The sequence below is a fragment of the Neomonachus schauinslandi genome, chromosome 9, assembly GCF_002201575.2.
Source record: "Neomonachus schauinslandi chromosome 9, ASM220157v2, whole genome shotgun sequence".
NCBI lineage: Eukaryota > Metazoa > Chordata > Mammalia > Carnivora > Phocidae > Neomonachus > Neomonachus schauinslandi.
In genome coordinates, this window is record NC_058411.1 from 30,751,378 (window position 1) to 30,769,204 (window position 17,827).

Here is a 17,827-nt window from a genome sequence, read left to right on the forward strand (position 1 = left end):
GAAATACCCGATTCTGGCCCGCTCTGGCCATCCTATCCCATGTAAGTGAAGAAAAAAACACGGAAACATCCTTATGAAGTTCACAGTCCAGAAGCCCAGGCTCATTAAAAGACTGAGACCTAATCATAGGACAACAGAATGCTTCCTCACTCTCCACACCTCACCACAACATCACTGAAGGTCTATTTATCACAGTTCTTTCTATGTAATTCATCGTGTCTGATTTCAACAAAAAATTACAAGGCTTACTAAAAAGCAAAAAACATAATTTGATGAGACAGAGCTACCAACAGAAGCAGATTCAGATATGGGAGAGATGTCTGAATTAGCAGATCAGTAATTTTAAAGCACTGTGATTAATATGCTAAGTGCTCTACTGGAAAAAGTAGACATCATGCAAGAACAGATGGGTAATGTGAGCAGAGAGGTGGAAATTCTAAGAAAGAATCCAAAAGAAATGCTAGAGGTCAAAAACACTGTAACAGAAATGAAGAATGCCTTTATCATTATTATTATTATTATTGAAGTGTAATTGACATACAATGTTATATTGGTTTAAGTATACAACAAAGCATGCCTTTGATGGGCTCATTAGCAGATGGGACCCAGCTAAGGAAACAATCTCTAAACTTGAGGATATGTTGATAGAAGCTTCCAAACTTAAAAGCAAAGAGAAAAAAAGACAGGGGGGGGGAAGAAGAGAACAGAATATCCAAGGACTGTGTGACAACTACAATGGTGTAACATACGTGTCACAGGATTTCAAGGAGAAAAAAGAAAGGAACGGGAGAAATATTTGAAGCAATAATAACTTAGAATTTTCCCCCAAATTAATGTCAGATATCAAACCACAGATCCAGAAAACTTAGAAAACAGCAAGCAGGATAAATGCCCCAAAACTACACGTTGGCATGTCACATTCAAACTGCAGAAAATCAAAGATAAAGAAAAAAATCTTGAAAGAAGCCAGAGCAGAGGGAAAAGAACCCTCACCTATAAAAAGGCAAAAGTAAGAATTGCATTGGGGTTCTCCTCAGAAGCCATGCAAGCAAGAAGACAGCGGGGTGGAATATTTGATAAGTTGTTGAGAGGGAAAAAAAACCCCATCAACCTAGAATTCTGCATCCTGATAAATTATCCTTCAAAAGTGAAGGAGAAATAAAGACTTTCTCAGATAAATAAAAACTAAGGGAATTTGTTGCCAATAGACATGCCTTAAAAGAAATGTTTAAGAAAATTCTTCAGGGAGAAGAAAAATGATATAGGTCAGAAACGCAGACCTACATAAAGAAAGCAAGAGCACTGAAGAAGGAAAACTTTTTTTCTTGTTCTTAAATGATCTCACACATAAGTTTGTTCAAAAAAATAATAACAACAAAGCATTCAATGATTATAACTTATATACAAGTGAGATGAATTACACCAATGGAACAAAAACCAGGATTGAAGAATTAGGAAAATTTTGTTATTACAAGGTACTTACACTACCAAGAAGCAGTAGAGTGGTATTTCAAAGTGGACTTTGGAGCTGGGAAAACTGGACCGCTCTCTTACACCATACACAAAAATAAACTCAAAATGGATTAAAGACCCAGATGTAGGACCTGAAACCACAAAACTCCGAGAGGAAAATGTAGGCAGTAATTTCTTTGACATGGGCTGTAGAAACATTTTTATAGATATGTCTCCTGAGGCAAGGGAAACAAAAGTTGAAAATAAGGGGCACCTGGGTGGCTCAGTCGTTGAGCGCCTGCCTTCGGCTCGGGTCATGATCTCAGGGTCCTGGGATTGAGCCCCGCATCGGGCTCCCTGCTCAGCGGGAAGCCTGCTTCTCTCTCACCCACTCCCCCTGCTTGTGTTCCCTCTCTTGCTGTGTCTTTCTCTGTCAAATAAATAAATAAAATCTTAAAAAAAAAAAGTTGAAAATAAGCTACTGGAACTACATCAAAATAAAAAGTTTTGCATAGCAAAAGAAACCATCAACAAAAAGGAAAGGCAACCTATAAAACAGAAGATATTTGCAAATGACATACCTGATAAGTGGTTAATATCCAAAATATATAAAGACTTTATATAACTCAACACTAAAAAAACCCCAAATAATCCAGTTAAAAATGAGGAGAGGGCCTGAATAGACATTCTGCCAAAGAAGACCTACAAATGGCCAACCAACACATGAAAAGATGCTCAACATTACTCATCATCAGGGAACTGCAAATCAAAACTACAATGAGGTATCACTGTACACCTGTCAGAATGACTAGAATCAAACAGACAAGAACTAACAAGTGTCAGCGAGGATGTGGAGAAAAGGGAACCCTCACACACTGTTGATGGGAAAGCAAACTGATGAAGCCACTGTGAAAAGCAGTATGGAGTTTCCTCAAAAAAATTAAAAATAGAATTAGCAGGGGTGCCTGGGTGGCACAGTCAGTTAAGCGGCTGACTCTTGGTTTTGGCTCAAGTCGTGATCCCAGGGTTGTGAGATCGAGCCCTGTGTTGGCTCCACACTCAGTACGGAGTCTGCCTGAGATTCTCTCTCCTTCTCCCTCTGTCCCTCCCCGCTCATGCTCTCTCTCTCAAATAAATAAATAAATCTTTAAAAAAAATAGAATTACCGGGCACCTGGGTGGCTCAGTCGTTAAGCGTCTGCCTTCAGCTCAGGTCATGATCCCAGGGTCCTGGGATCGAGCCCCGCATCGGGCTCCCTGCTCAGCGGGAAGCCTGCTTCTCCCTCTCCCACTGCTTGTGTTCCTGTTCTCGCTGTCTCTCTCTGTCATATAAATAAATAAAATCTTTAAAAAAAAAAATAGAATTACCATATGACCTAGTAAATCCACTACTGGATATTTACCCAAAGAAAATGAAAACACTAATTTGAAAGTATGCACCCCATGTTTATAGCAGCAGTATTTACAAGACCCAAGATATGCAAGCAACCCAAGTGTCCATCAGCTGATGAAGGGATAAAGAAGATGTGGTATATATACATACAATGGAATATTACTTAGCCATAAAAGAGAATGAGATCTTGCCATTTGCAACATGGATGGAGCTAGAGAGTATTATGCTAAGTGAAATAAGTCAGAGAAAGACAAATACCACACGATTTCACTCATATGCACAATTTAAGAAACAAAATAAATGAACAAACAAAGAATAAAAGAGTCAAAAAATGGACTCTTAAATACAGAGAACAAACTGGTAGTTACCAGAGCAGGGAGGCAGGTAGGGGGGCTAGATAAGGTGGATTAAGAGGGACAAACTTCCAGTTACAAAATAAGTAAGTCATAGAAATGGAAAAGTACAGCACAGAGAATACAGTCAATACTACTGTAATAAGGTTGTTTGGTGACAGATGAGGGCTACACTTATCGTGGTGAGCACTAAGTAATGTACAGAATTGTTGAATTGTTATGTTGTATGCCTGAAACTAATATAATACCGCATGTTAATTACACTGGAATTTTAAAAATCAGTAAGTAAAAGGTTCTCTTAAAAAAAGAAAGTGAGCTTGAATTCATTGTTAAATGTATATTGCAAATTCTATGGCAAGTACTAAAAAAAGTTTTTAAAAAAAGAAGTATAATTGATGTGCTAAGAAAGGAGTGAAATAGAGTCACATAAAATGCACAATTATAAGCACGAAGATGGGAAAAAAGTGGAAGACAAACATAGGAACCAAGAATATGAACAAGGGATAGAAAACTACACAAATATGATAGATATTGATCCAACTATACCAGTAATCACTTTCAACGTCAATGGTCCAAATATAACAATGTAAACTATTTAGAAGGAGAAAACGTGGATATAGATGCCTAAGTCACCTTCTCTTGATCTATCCCTCCAGGAAACCATGCTAACGGCCAGGAGTTTTCCTTTCTGAAATGCGGTTCTAAAAGCAGCCTGGAGGATCGGGTTTGGGCCCACCCACAGGACCTGCTGGGATAGGCTTTCCAGCCCAGGCCAAAGGAAGGCTGGCACCGGGTTAGAGGGTAAAGAGCACCAGAGAATCAGGCACTGCTCCTCCGAGCTCCTGGGGGCAGCAGACTGGGGACCCGATCTGGGAACATACTGGGCAGCCACCAGCCTGACCCCTGAGCCCAGAAGTTATGAGGAGGCACATGGGCATGGAGGCACATTGCCCTCTGGTTGCCTCCTGTTTCCCACAGTCTTAGAGAAAAAAGGGAAGGTAAGCAGGCTCACTCAAGCTTCCTTCGGATGCTAAACTCAGGAAAACAACCTCCCATCTTGGCAAAGAGAAAATGAAGGAAGATTTCAGGAAGCAGAGTATTGCCTGGAGGAGAAGACATGGTCACACAGCAAACGGAGAAAGATCACACCAAAGAACATCTTTCCTCCATTAACCTTGATCCGGTTGGGAAAGGGGAGGAATGTGGTTTATCTCTCTCACACACACACACACACACACACAGGAACTAGTTTTCATTTTAAACAAAAGGTAACAGAACCACAGATTAGAAATCTTCCACATATTGATGGACTCTATAGCTTTAATTCTAAGGAGGAAAGCTAAGGGAAGCAAAACAACTTTGGGTTCTTCTGGGAATCTCTCACATTTTCCCGTTACATCCATTATTTGTATGAATGGTTAACATTTACTGAGCATCCTGCCATTATTTCATTTAAGGTCCACAATGACCCAATAAGGTAGATAAAATCTTCCATTTACAGATGAGGGGGTGAAACACAGAGCTTCGTTAATCTGCCCAAGAACACCTAGTGAGAAAGCACTAGAGCTAGGACTCAATGCAGGGTTCTTTGGCTCCAAAGCACTATGCCACGCTGCCTTCTGGATGGGCAAGGAAGCAAACAGTTCATCAGACGGTTATGGCTCCGACCTCTCTCACCACCTAGCAATGATATGGGAGATGCATTTCATTCTCAAGGTAGCTGTAGCTTTCAGGAAAGAAAAGCTAGAAACCGGGAATCAGCAATAGTTGGAGCCTAGGCTGTGGGTGCTATCTTTGTCCCAGGCCTCTCCCCGCATGGGGAGAAGGTAGAACAATACACCACCATGAGAGGGTACGTGATCCTCAAAGCCAAGGGGAAGTCAAGACAGAGAGAAACGATGCATCCAGTCCTCTATTCAGCCCCTGCCTTCAGAACACCTGGGCCAGTGCGGGCCTGGATCTGCCCTCAGGTTTTCTGAAATCACTGCCAGGGAGGCAGGGAGAAAGTGTCCACCCAAGTGTCCCGGACACTTTCAAACCCTCTTCAACAAATACAAAGGGTTTCCACTTCAACCCTCAAATTGGGTATTGATTCTCAAAAAGGCCTCCCAGGAAAATATTGTACCAACCATAAAGCATGCCCCCTGAGCTCCAGACCTTTGCCACTTAACTCTGTGTACGTCTGCGCTGATTGCATTGCTATGAACGAGCATTAAGAGTCTCAACCAGGAATTCATCTCTTTTAGGGACTGAGAAACCAGAACCCTATGAAACAGAAGGTATAAGAACACCCATAGTCAGGTGATAAGGATGGTCAAGATACTACCATGTCCTGAGTTTGGGGCCACATGGAAATTGGTGAATTGGCCAAAGGCAACTCAGAAATACAATCCTCTACTAGAATTCAAGCTTGTCCCTCCCCTTGACGGGACCTCTGCCACATCCCCAAAGTTCTCCAGGGCATCTTTAAATGCGAAAGTCACAAACAGAGTAAGGAGGCAGGGATCTGGGTTCTGGCTGGGTGGACTGGGGACAGGTCTTACCTCATGCATAAAAGCAAGGGGTCCCTGAGACTTCTTCCCACTGTGGGATGAAGCCACCATGCTTATCTCATTTGGGGGGCCTTCTGGAATCATTCTCATTCGGCCTATTTATTCTACCCAGAAACTATCCAAATTTTTCCTATGTTCCCTTTTTCCTATCATCTCTTAATCTCAGAACATCTGTGCTGATAGTAACCTTGGAGGTGATTTGATCTCCCTTTAATAGAGGAAGGAACTGATCACACAGTAACAGGAGAGCTCCGCTTTGCTGCGCTGTGACCATCAGTGTCTAGCACACTTCTTACCACACAGCCCACCTCACCATTCTGCTGGTAAAAGAATGCTCCAAATCCCAAAATGGACACTGTGCTTGTTGCCCTCATATCCCTTTCACTCCCCCACCTTGTGCAGCCATGCGGTCAGGGAGGAACCACCTGACCCCCAGCTCCAGAAATAGGTACCCTGTCTCCTACCCTGCCATAGTGACTGCCCTAAGGAATCCAGACCTAAGTCACTCACAGCACGGCACTCTCCTGGCCAAAGGGATTGGTTCAAAGAATGGGCATTTAATCCAGTTTAGATCAATGACCTAAAAGCCAAAGTTTTCTGACATCAAGTAGGAATGAAGGTTGTCCCTCCTCTGAAAGGGGCTACTTCAAGTCACTTCTCTCTTCCGTATTCTAGAAAGTAAGATGTTGGGATGAGAAGTATGGAATCATTGCAGGAATCCTGCCACCATGAAAAGCTAGGCTTGAAATTAAACGGGTAACACAAAAGGCAGAAGGGAGAAACATAAAGACAATACAAATGGCAGAGGGCAATGTTTTGATGGCATTAATAAGATGCTGAATCCAACCAATCCTGAAGCCCTCCTTGTACCTTCATTGGGTAAGCCAGTTCAAAATGTGGTCTTCGTTCTTATGATATAAATTCCCAATGGATGTGTACCTACCAAAGATCATACTCAAAGCTGATCAACAATTATACTTTAAAGGCCTTTTGATTAGCACTAGATAGTAAAACCAGCTCATGCTCTTACTGCTTCCACGAGAAATCAAGGAGATTCTCCTTCCTAGGCCACCCACCAAGAACTCAGGGCAGGTATCCCTCTAGGAGCTCTGCAGTCACACACAGCCTCCCCGTCAGGAGGCCATTTGCTGAGACGAGAACATTGGCAACTAAGCCCCGTTTCTCTGTAGGCAACACCAGAGACAAGAAAGATGGCAATGCCACACAAAACGTAGAAGCCCTTTTCTGTATAACCTGTTAGTTGTTTAAAAATCATTGACAGGGGTGCCTGGGTGGCTCAGCCAGTTAAGTGTCTGCCTTTGGCTCAGGCCATGATCTTGGGGTCCTGGGATCAAGCCCCATGATGGGCTCCCGGCTCAGCGGGGAGTCAGCTTCTCCTTTTCCCTCTGCCCCTCCCCTCACTTGTGCTCTCTCATGTGTGCTCTCTCTCTCTCAAATAAATTGTTTAAAAAAAAAATCATTGACAACTCCTAATAAATTAATGGATCCCCAAATGATGCTAGTATCACAGATGTTATGTGCCTCCTGGTGCAGACCAACTCCCACGAAATATACTTGCCAAAAAAATATCAAATCTAGGCTCAGTCGATTAAGCGACTGCCTTCAGTTCAGGTCATGATCTCAGGGTCCTGGGATCAAGTCCCACGCTGGGCTCTCTGCTCAGCAGGGACCCTGCTTCTCCCTCTCCCTCTGCCAGCCATTGCCCCTGCTTGTGCTCTCTCTCTCTCTCTCTGTCAAGTAAATAAATGGAATCTTTAAATATATATATGTATATATATATATATAATATATGAAATCTGTATCTGATCAAGGCTCTAGATCCACCTCTCATTTTACAAGAAATATGAAGGATAGAGGAACATGGTACACAATGCTATGGGAATGTAGTCAATAACATCTAGTGCAGAAAACCCGAGAACAACCTGTTTATTCAAAAATAAATTACAAAGTAAAAAGGAAGTGGAGGGGAAACTCAGAGATTCAGAGATTTAAGATACATATTAACCAATATGTGGACCTTATTTGGATCTTGTTTACAGAAAATACTATATAAACTCCTATCAAACATTAATGGATGTCCATTTAATATTAAATGTGATGTTTCTTCTGCTGCTTGTAAAACTTTAGAAACGTATTCACCTTAATTTCTACAATCTTAGCAGGGGGAGGAGACCTCTCTCACCCTGATACCGAAGATAGAAACCATAATGACATATTAACTACATACAGATATAAAATTTAGTAGGTTGAAACCATTGTCTTTTTATAATGAAAGGCATCTGCCAGACATGACAGAAAAACAGATTAATATCCTTAGTATTAAAACAAACAAACAAACAAAAACTCTTCCAAGTCAGCCAGTGAGGCAGAGAAAAAAAAATTGCCACACTTGTTTTAAAAATTAGCAAAAAACCTGAACAGATGATTCCTAAAAGAAAAAGAGCTAATGTAGGATTGCCAGATATAATACAAGATACCCAGTTAAATTTGAATTTCAGATGAATAACAAATAATTTTAGATAAACAACAAATAAGTTTTTATTTAGGCCATACTTACACTAAGACATTGTTATTTATCTGAATTCAAATTTCTGTAATTTATATTCTTTTACATTATATTATTCAATTACATCCTTCAAATGTATGTAATTTACAATTTAGGCAATCCTGTATTAGTCTTTTTATTTGCCAACTATGGCAAATAAATCAGTAATGATTTATAAATAATGATCAATAAATTTATCAAATAAATTTATCAATAATGATCAGTAAATTTGAGAAAATGATCAAGCTCATTCCCAATCATGCAGCAAGAGTAAGTACAGTGAGAAGAGCAGAGGCTCAGGAGGGCAGAGAGGAACACCAGCACTGTCAGGCAGACCTGGGAGCACCTGGGCCTGGGCTGGGGGGGGAGGCGTGGCCTCAGGGCCTCAGGAGGGCAGGAGGGAGGTGGCCAGCAATGCAAGGAGGCAAGGGGGGGCGTATGTTTGGCTGAATGTCCCTGAACATGTTCTTCTGGGGAAAGGAAAAGTGTGATCAGCAGCACAGAGCAGAGGACCCCTCAAAGAAGCATCACTTTTATTGCTTGCTCTTAAAACTTTGTTGTGATGTATCCAAATGCATTTTTACCTTTTCTGGAAAACTTTATGACCTATTATGTAATGCATACAAAATGGAATTTAAAAATGCATGTACTCACCTCCAGCTTTAAAAACATAAAACATTACTGATTCAATGCAAGCCTTCCATGTCCCCTCCAGTGTGTCACTCACCCTCCTACCCTCACACTTAAGTAACCACTAACCTGAGCTTCCGAGTTATCATTGTCCTTAATTTTCTCATGCATTCTTTACATATGTATGCACTCCTAAACAATCTATTGCTTTTGCATGCTTTCAACCTTTATATAAATAGCATAATGTATGTAATTCTTGTATGTTTTGCCTTTTTTCACTCAACATTTTGACTATGAAATTGATCCATAATAATGGTTATAGCTTTAGATTAGCTATTTTTGGTGCTGTGTAGTATTCCACTTTTTGTATATACCATAATTCATATTTCTAGTCTCCTGCTGATGGGCTTTTAGCTGGTTTCCAATGTTGTTATTGCTACCAAACAATGCTGCTATGAACATCCTTAAACACGTGTCTTGGCACATATTTAAGCATGTTTCTCTAGGGCATATACCAGAGTGAAAGTAAAAGGTCAATTCTATAAAGTGATCATGCTAATTTATATTCCCACCAGCAGCAATAAGTACATTTTTACACTTATGTCCTGTTAAGGTTAATTGGAAATTCTCCTTTAAAGCAAACTGAGTTCGGGGCACCTGCATGGCTCAGTCGGTTGAGTGGCTGCCTTCTGCTCTGGTCATGATCCCAGGGACCCTGCATCAGGCTCCCTGCTCCATGGGGAGCCTGCTTCTCCCTCTCCCTATGCCTGCCGCTCCCCCTGCTTGTGCTCTCTCTCTCTGTCAAATAAATAAATAAAATCTTTAAAAAAAAAAAGTTTACGCAAATTGAGTTCAAAGCATGCTGAAAATGAGTAGGAGGCCTGGTGCTAATAGTGACTAAACCTAAAAATCAGCCTAACATGAGCACAGGCTGACTGTCAGATGTAGACTGAATCCAAGGGTATTCAGGCTGGATTGAGACAGGTTTGGGACTTTTTTTTTAAATCAGTCATGTTTTAATCTTTATTATTGTCCTCTAAGATTAAAAAAGCTCATCATAAACAAAATTAGTTTAATAAATACTAAAACACATCTCATAGAAGTGGAATATCCCCATGATAATTAACCATTAACCACATGACTTATAATCCACCCAATTTTTCTATACATAAACCAACTTTTTTTGTTTTGCTCAAACAGGTTCATATATTCTGATTTGCAGGGTTTTTTTTTTACTGTTCAATATATCTTTATAAGGAAAGAATCTACATTTATCGAAAATTCTATTGTTCAATGAACATTTACTAAGCACCTGTTCTTGGGCAGGATAGAGTCTATAAAGAAAATTAAATAACTCCACCATTAAGAGACTCCCACTCTGAAAGGAAAGAAAATAAGAGATGTAGGTCATTATAATGGCCCCGTTTATCAATCACCTTCTATGAGCCAGGCACTACATTCGACCCTTAATGAATGTGGTAAGCAGAACAACGCCCCCCCCCCCCAAAGATGCCCATATCCTAATCCTAATAATGCTATGTTACATGGCAAGGAGGAGTCAGGATTGCTAATCAGCTAACCATAAGATAAGGAGAACATCTGGACTCTCCAGAGGGCCCAATGTAATCAATCACATGAGTCCTTAAGTGGGGGGAGGAGGAGGGAAGCAGGAGAGTCGGAACCAGAGAGATGGCAGCATGAAAAATCCTTGACCAGCTACTGCTGGATTTGAAGGTGGAACGGGACTACCAACCAGGGAATACAGGCAGTTTCTAGAAGCTGGAAAAGGCAATAAAATGGATTCTCCCCTAGAGCCTCCAGAAAGGAGGTGCAGAGAGAACTCTGCTTGGGGCCAGCCTGGAGGACTGTGTGGAGCCATTCAAATGATGGGCAGAATTCTGACAGACAGAGACTGGAAGGAAAAGAGAGGTTAGGAAATGCAATGTGGTTCGGTACGGCCACAATCTGGGGCGTGTGGTGGTATCGGGCAGGAGGCAGGGCAGGGCGCAACGGCTAGACACCCATGCTCTCCAGCATGATAGCCACTAGCCATATGTGGCTATTAATATTAACTTTTAAATTAATTGAAATCAAATAAATTGAAAATTCAGTTCCTCAGTTGTGTTAACCACGTTTAAATCTTCGACAGCCACGTGTGTCTAATATTGGACGGTGCCGATATAGAACATTACCATCCCCGCAAAAAGGTCCAGCGGACAAAGCTGCAGACAAAGGGAAGTCACTGTGTTCAAGCTGGTCAGCGGCTCTGTGCACCCGAGGGAGAAAGGGGCAGTCTGTCGGCTCTCACAACACTCTCCACTTTACCCTCGTACTTACGATCTACTTTTATGTCCTCTCCCCAGCTTGCAGAGTTCTCCAAGAACACATACACAATAAACTCCACCAAAAATACTTAAAACTCCCAGCACTGTCCTAGAGACGCTTATCTAGTCCTAAAAATGAACTATTCTGGGAAGTGGATACAGTTTTTCCCCACTGTCAATACTTTAAAGAAAAAAAAGAAGAAGAACATTCAGCCCTTATCTGAGTCAGATAGGTCCATGCTGCCCTGTGAAATGACTTTTAAAGAGGACGGGCAGAGCCTCACATTTGCAGAGTATTTGTCAGGTTTCAAAGCATCCGCCGCATTGTCTCCTGGAACCTCAGTCAGTACTGTCCTGCCCGGGTGGGGGGTGGGGGGAGAGGCCTGTCCTGAAGCTCGAGCTTTCCTGAGCAGCCCTTCCCCGCTCGGCAGAGGCTACCCCACCCTGGCTCCAAAAAAAGGAGGCTGAAATCAATGTCTGGGAAGTACACAGGGCTCCACACCTAACAAGCTTAGATTTCTGCCAAAGGTAAGATTATTTTGTGATCTAGCATTTGAGTTTAGAATGATGTCAGATGCAAAGGGAAATCCAATTAATTGCTATAATGACCCATGTTGCTTTGGGGTCTTTATGGGGTTGTTGGGAATGTTCTTGGAGATCCAATTCTCTTATCCCCTCGGTGACTCTAGATGAGTGCAGAGCACATATGTACAATGCTAACCCTGTTTGGCAGGCCTCGCAAACAGCTCCGATCGATTTCTCATCCGCAACTCAACCCTTGTCCTCTCCCAAACAGCTCTGCGGTGACAAACGAGGAAGGAGGGGGCCTCCTCGTGGACATCGCCCCCCCCCCCCCAAACCGCCAGCAATGCCAGGAACTTGGCTGCTTAAACAATAGGTCTCTATGTGGTCGGGAGAGAAAGGGTGCCCTGTACCTGCTAAGGAAGGCCATGCTCCCTTCCCCCAGGCCCTGCCAGGGGGGTGAGGGAGGAGGCCAGAATGAAGACAGGCATCAAACCAGAAACACTCCCTTTCCCCTCCCCCACCCCCTGAACTGGCAAGTAAGGCTTCTGACCCAAGCATCAGCTAATGAACTTTTCTACTCTGCAGGGCTGGGGACTCAGATGTACAGGGTTGATCCCCCTGAGCAAGGGAGAGGGAAGACTGCTCACTGCCGACTCAGCCTTACAAATGAGCCCTTTGGCCAGCTGATGTAGATATCTAATGCCAGGGCCTGGGCCTGCCCTGTGACTAGCCAGCCAAGAATTGAAACAAAAGCCAATAATCACTCCCCAACGTGGTATTTTAGGTAGGCCCACATGCACATCTAGAAGAGGGGGAGCAGAAGGAGGCAAGACAGGAGTCCCTGCTCTAGGAACTTTTGTTTGTCTGACCGTGTGGTGCCAAGAATTGAATTAATCATAAACTTTGGTTCATGACACTCAACATTGGTCTATGCAGGGCCCACTTTCATTTTTCATTTAATCAACCACTAATCTTTACTAATGGACAAATACCTTCAAACCCATCCTTCCCTCCCGCAAAAGGTAAAGTATTGACGCTAACTTACACTAACCATATGGTTTACCCCACCATGTGGTTCCACCCGTCTGCTCCCCCATAACTTCACCCTAAATCCTGTGTCCAGCATTACCTTGCTTTTCTTTTCATAGAGCATTATTGTAGCTATATGTATTCCTAGAAGATATTTTCTTTAATTTTAGCTCTTTTTAAGTTTATAAGATGACATGCTCCATCTTTTGGTGTATTTCTTTTACTTAATATCATATTACCAAGATTCATCCATATATTTGCATGTCACTGTTGCTCATTTGTTTTGCCTGTGTATAATCCTCTACTATGCGAATACATCAACTAATCTGCCCTCCAACTAGTGGGCCTTTGGGCTTTTTCCAGGCTTAGAGTATTACAAACATGGTTGCATCGGTCTCCTTCTGGACATGAGTTTCTCTTGGGCATATGTACTTAGGACTGGAATTGCTGGGCCATTAGAGTGTGAATTTCAACTTTGGGAGATAATGAGAAAATAGCAAAGTGTTTTCCATTTGATAGCATTTCCTACAGTTTCTAAGATGATTATTTCATCTTCCTGTCCTTCTCAATTTTGTGCCTTTAAATTTCACATGTCACTTCTATCAAAATGTTTAAACCAAGTTTTTTGCCTAACACCTGAGTAGCATTTCAGATAAATCCCCCAGGTGGAAAAGAAGGGTCTTGTTATTACCCGGCACACAGGTAATAAGAAGGGTGTCTACACAGACTCAAGGACCCACCCCAGTCCAGACACTGAGGCAGACTAGTCAAAAAGGAAGGGTACTGTCTAGAAGCTGTTTCACACCTGTTCCCCACCCCAATTTGCTTGCTCTGTCTCTCCTCCCCCAAACCTCCTACAACCACCACACATACTAATTTTTAAACAAAGAACAAAAGCCTATAAAGCGGGGGACATTATTTGTGAAGTAACCAATTTCAGGTTTAAATGGGAGCAAGGGGTCTAGCTTGGACATCACTACAGAGTCTGATCCGTTTCAGTAAACAGTTACAGAATGCTTTGCAGTGTGACCCAGCACACTGACAAATAAGACCTCTATTCTGCCCTCACGGGGGTGTGAGTTTGTTCATTTCACAAGACAGGGCTGTGCGTGATGTCCAAGGGGGCAAGTTAGTGCTGAGAAGGTGGAGATGCTGGCCTGATCTCAAGATGCTCATTATAGAAAGATCAGCAAAAGTTAGAAGGTAAGTAAACCAGATACAGGAGTTGGTCGAAGGAGAGAGTGACCAATTCTCCCCAAAAGCGTGTTTTGCAGGAAAGTTCCTGGGGAGTGGTGCAGGAGCTGGGTTTTGAAGGGCAAAGCACGCCAGCGAGAGGAGAAAGAACCGGTAAAGAATAGACATAAAACAAGAAACCAAATTCCTTACTCAGACTTCTTGACCTTCCCATTTTCTCCTATTTTCAAACTTCTTAAATCTATTTCCAGCCTCCAGTCGTGCTAAAGCACTAAGAAAGTGGAACCTGTGGAATGCTGTTAAACGTGCATTGTCTGCATTAATTTATTTTTTTCTGCAAACAACAACAAAGTCCATCCCCACCAGGCACCTGGCCCTGTGCTGAGCTCTGGGGATGCACCAGTAAAGAAGATGGGCCCCATTCCCGCCGTCACCCAGCTCCTGGGCTTCCACGGCAGACAGAGGATTAGACAAAGACAGGCAGTTGACTTGGCCTGACCATCAGCCAGACTCCATCAGCCTGGGAGAGCCCCTCCCCCACCCCATCCTCCCCTGAAACATTTTCAGTAAATTGTACAGGATTAAAGAAATGGCTGCCTCCTCGGTAATTAAAAGGATCCTGACCGCGTCCCAGGTAGCCAAGTGGCTGCTCAGAACTTGGAGACCAAAAAATCAGGTGCTTCCTACATAATAGCCTCCAATCTGATACTTGATAGCTGTTGGTTTCCAGAGTCAAACAGATGTCAGGAATTTTATGAAGGCAGGAAGCAAATAAGGGAGCGAGGATTGGGGTCTAGGCCTCGGGGGAGCTCAATTAGTGAGCCAGATAAAGTTAAACCAAAAGGGCATGCTCTCGGTTTCCTAGAAAGTCAGCTGGAAAAGATGCCAATCCTTAAGCCTCTGTCACTCAGAAGATTAACAGAAGAGACCCAGGGGTGCCCAAGGGAATCCTGCGACAAGCCAGATGTTTCTGCTCCTCCTCTGACACTGCCACTGGCAACCAGAGCCACACACCTCAGGCCACCAAGAAGCCACAGAGGAGCGCTGGAGTCTTTGGGGATAGGCTGAAACTCAAAGACATCACCCTTTAGCGATTCAGACACCAAAAAGTAGTATCAACGCTTTCTTACAGCCTCCCCTGATGCATCCGGGATCGGTATTGTCTCATCGAGGAACGGCACCACCGGTGGGATGAGCACTCCCTGCAGCAGCTTGGGAGCACAGAGAGCGCACCACCTGTAAATCCATATAAACTGGGATTTGACTCCCACAGCTACATAGGCACCATGAGTGTTTCAAGCAAGCCAGCTAGCTTCCCTGAGTCTCACTTGCAAAATGGCACTAAAAAGACCCCCCTCCTTGTTCTTCTAAGCATAAGCGATTGTGGAAATTGCCCAGCCCCTGGGTTCCTGAAAGGCAGCTCTTCTTGTCATCTATAAATGCACCCAAGTAACCACACGCTCAAGACAACAGCTTTCCCTGGGTACTTTTTAAACACGTGTGTGTGTGTGTGTGTGTGTGTGTGTGTGTGTAAGAAAGAGAGAGAGAGAATGCAGCTGGGATCCACACAAGCCTATTTACAGTTCCTGCTTTATTTCATCACGTCTATCAAATGATTAAACCAAATAAGCTGGAGGGAAACCTAACCAATGTCCCTATTTTTCCCTGAAGCCCCTAGCTTTCCCCTAAAAGTTGCTTCCTCCAATTTCAGGAGGCAGAGAAGGAAAGCCATATGGCTTGAGATGCTAGACATGCCCAGCAGCAAACGAGCCCCCCACCATTTGTCTCCGGGCCTCTCGTGTGGGCGGGTATCCAGATTTCAGTCGGGGTGCTCTGGTCTGCATCTCTGTCTTGACTGTTCCTAATTATTGGAGGGAACGCTGTGGCTCTCCTGACCTCGGAGTTTAAGAGCTGCGAGTCCTAATATCAAACCAAGCAGCTTCATTTAAAAGGCATCCTCATCTGCATCCATAAAAGTCCCTCCCTGAGCCCACACTTGCCCCAGCTTCGGGAACGCCTGCTGTCGAGGATTTATGACACGCCCTGGATCTAATCTGCGGCACCTTAACTGCTGCTGTGGCACATCTGGTCATAAAAGCGAGGGCCGGCACAACACGGGGACAAACACTTTTCTTTCCTAAGTGGCTGCAAATCTGATCTCACAGTGATAGCTGGGCTCCCACGTCAGCAGCCAGCATCTGGGCAGTCATGAAGGCTGGCCAACCTTTGCAAGGCTTTTCCTCCACACACGACAGCTATAAAGAGGATTCTCATATAGCAAGAGCTGCGAATAAAGAACCTGCAGTCTGAACAGGTGGTAAGGGGGGTAGGCCCGGAGATATCCAGGAAAGCCCCCGGGGCTTAAGGAGCCAACCTTGTTTTCACAAAGATTCCAGCTGCAGCACACGGACTCTCAGGCTGCCAGTTGAGGCAAGCAGCTATCCCGAGAGACTGCCCTGACATAAGCTGATTCTTGGCCAGAGATCCTCTGGATTAAGTTTGGTCAAATGAGCCACCAGGTGGTTTAATAGCACATTTTTTAAGGCAGCAGAATCCTTCATTTAGACCAATTGGGATGGGAAGAGCAACCATCTAGAGCGGAGATGAGCACAATGCCTTCAGTTCCAGGAGATTTTTACAATGCTCTGGACAGCCTGTCCTGTGCACACAATTGGCACGTTTCATATCGTTCAGAAACTCCAATCAGACCAAGGTTCAACAAGTAGTTCAACCCCCCAGCCCCGAAGTCAGGGAGAAGAGACTCTTGAACACTGCTCAGCTCCTCTCCACAGCCCCCACCTCCACCCCTCCTCTGGGGCTGTGCCCAGCAGGAGAGAGCATTAAAATTATCTGCTGTGGGTTTTACGAGCAGCGATCGCTTTTTAAAACAACAACAACACAAGGTCCTTGTGTGGCTCTCGGGTAACCTAAAACTCTGGAGGCAGAGCTGGCCCCACCCCCCACCCCCCGCCGCCGCCTGCCAAGAACGCCCGGCGCTCCGGGACCCGGACTGGGCGCAGTGTGAGACCACAGGGCAGCCCACTCGAGCGGACAGCGAGCCTTTTAAAAGCGGACGCTGGAGGCACCCGCTCGGAGCAAAATAGCCTGGGAGAAGAGACGGGGAAAGAAAACCCAACAGTGACAGTTCGGGGTGGGGGCTGGGGGGGAGGTGGGAGGCAGAGTCGGCGCTGCAAGAAAGGATGGGGGTGGGGGTAGAACGGGAGAAATTGTTATTCGCCCAGAAGCCTGCGGGGACCCGGTGGTAGATGCGGGGGGGGGAGGGGGGAGCCCCGAGGTCTGACACCTCCCTTCCCCCTCCCCCCGCTCCGAGGGATGTGGGCAGGCGACCTCAGTCTCCCTCCGCAGGTGGGCGCGCGGCCGGGGGCGCACTTACCCTGGGGCCCGTGGTGCGGTGGCCGCGAGCTAGGGACAGCTGCACCAACACGAGCAGCAAGTGGGGCGTGAGCAGGCGGGCGCAGCGCGCGGGCAGCATGGTGCCAGCCGGGCCGGGCAGCCGGCTGCGGGCCGGGGGGGCGCGGATTCCGCGGGACGCGCGGCCGCGCCTGCCTTCCTGCCTTCCTTCCCTCGGGGGGCCCTCGCGGCGGCGGGCGGCGGGGCGGCGGGGGTGGCGGGGCTGAGCTCAGAGCGCGCGGTCATGAACCGCCAGGGAGGGGAGCTGGAGCGCGAGCGTGTGCTCTGCGCGCGGCGTTCGCTCGCTCGGCTCGGCCGGGCCGCGGCGGCAGCAGGTTGGACGCCAGAGCCCGGGCCATGGGAATTCCCGTTATAAACCCCCGGGAGGGGCGGGGCGGA

The 17,827-nt window shown here is 44.9% G+C and overlaps 1 protein-coding gene across 2 annotated transcripts in view; it reads right to left on the bottom strand.

Moving 5' to 3' along the window:
* The window catches only part of SMOC1 (SPARC related modular calcium binding 1), a 150,057-nt gene extending 132,508 nt beyond the window's left edge, over positions 1-17,549 (bottom strand). The window contains exon 1 of one of the 2 annotated variants that reach the window (XM_021679530.1): positions 17,412-17,549. In XM_021679530.1, coding sequence (XP_021535205.1) covers positions 17,412-17,510 — 99 coding nt within the window. In that variant the 5' untranslated portion in view covers positions 17,511-17,549. The remainder of the gene's footprint in view (positions 1-17,411) is intronic. The other variant, XM_021679531.1, reaches the window with a different exon arrangement.
* Positions 17,550-17,827: the final 278 nt, after the last annotated feature.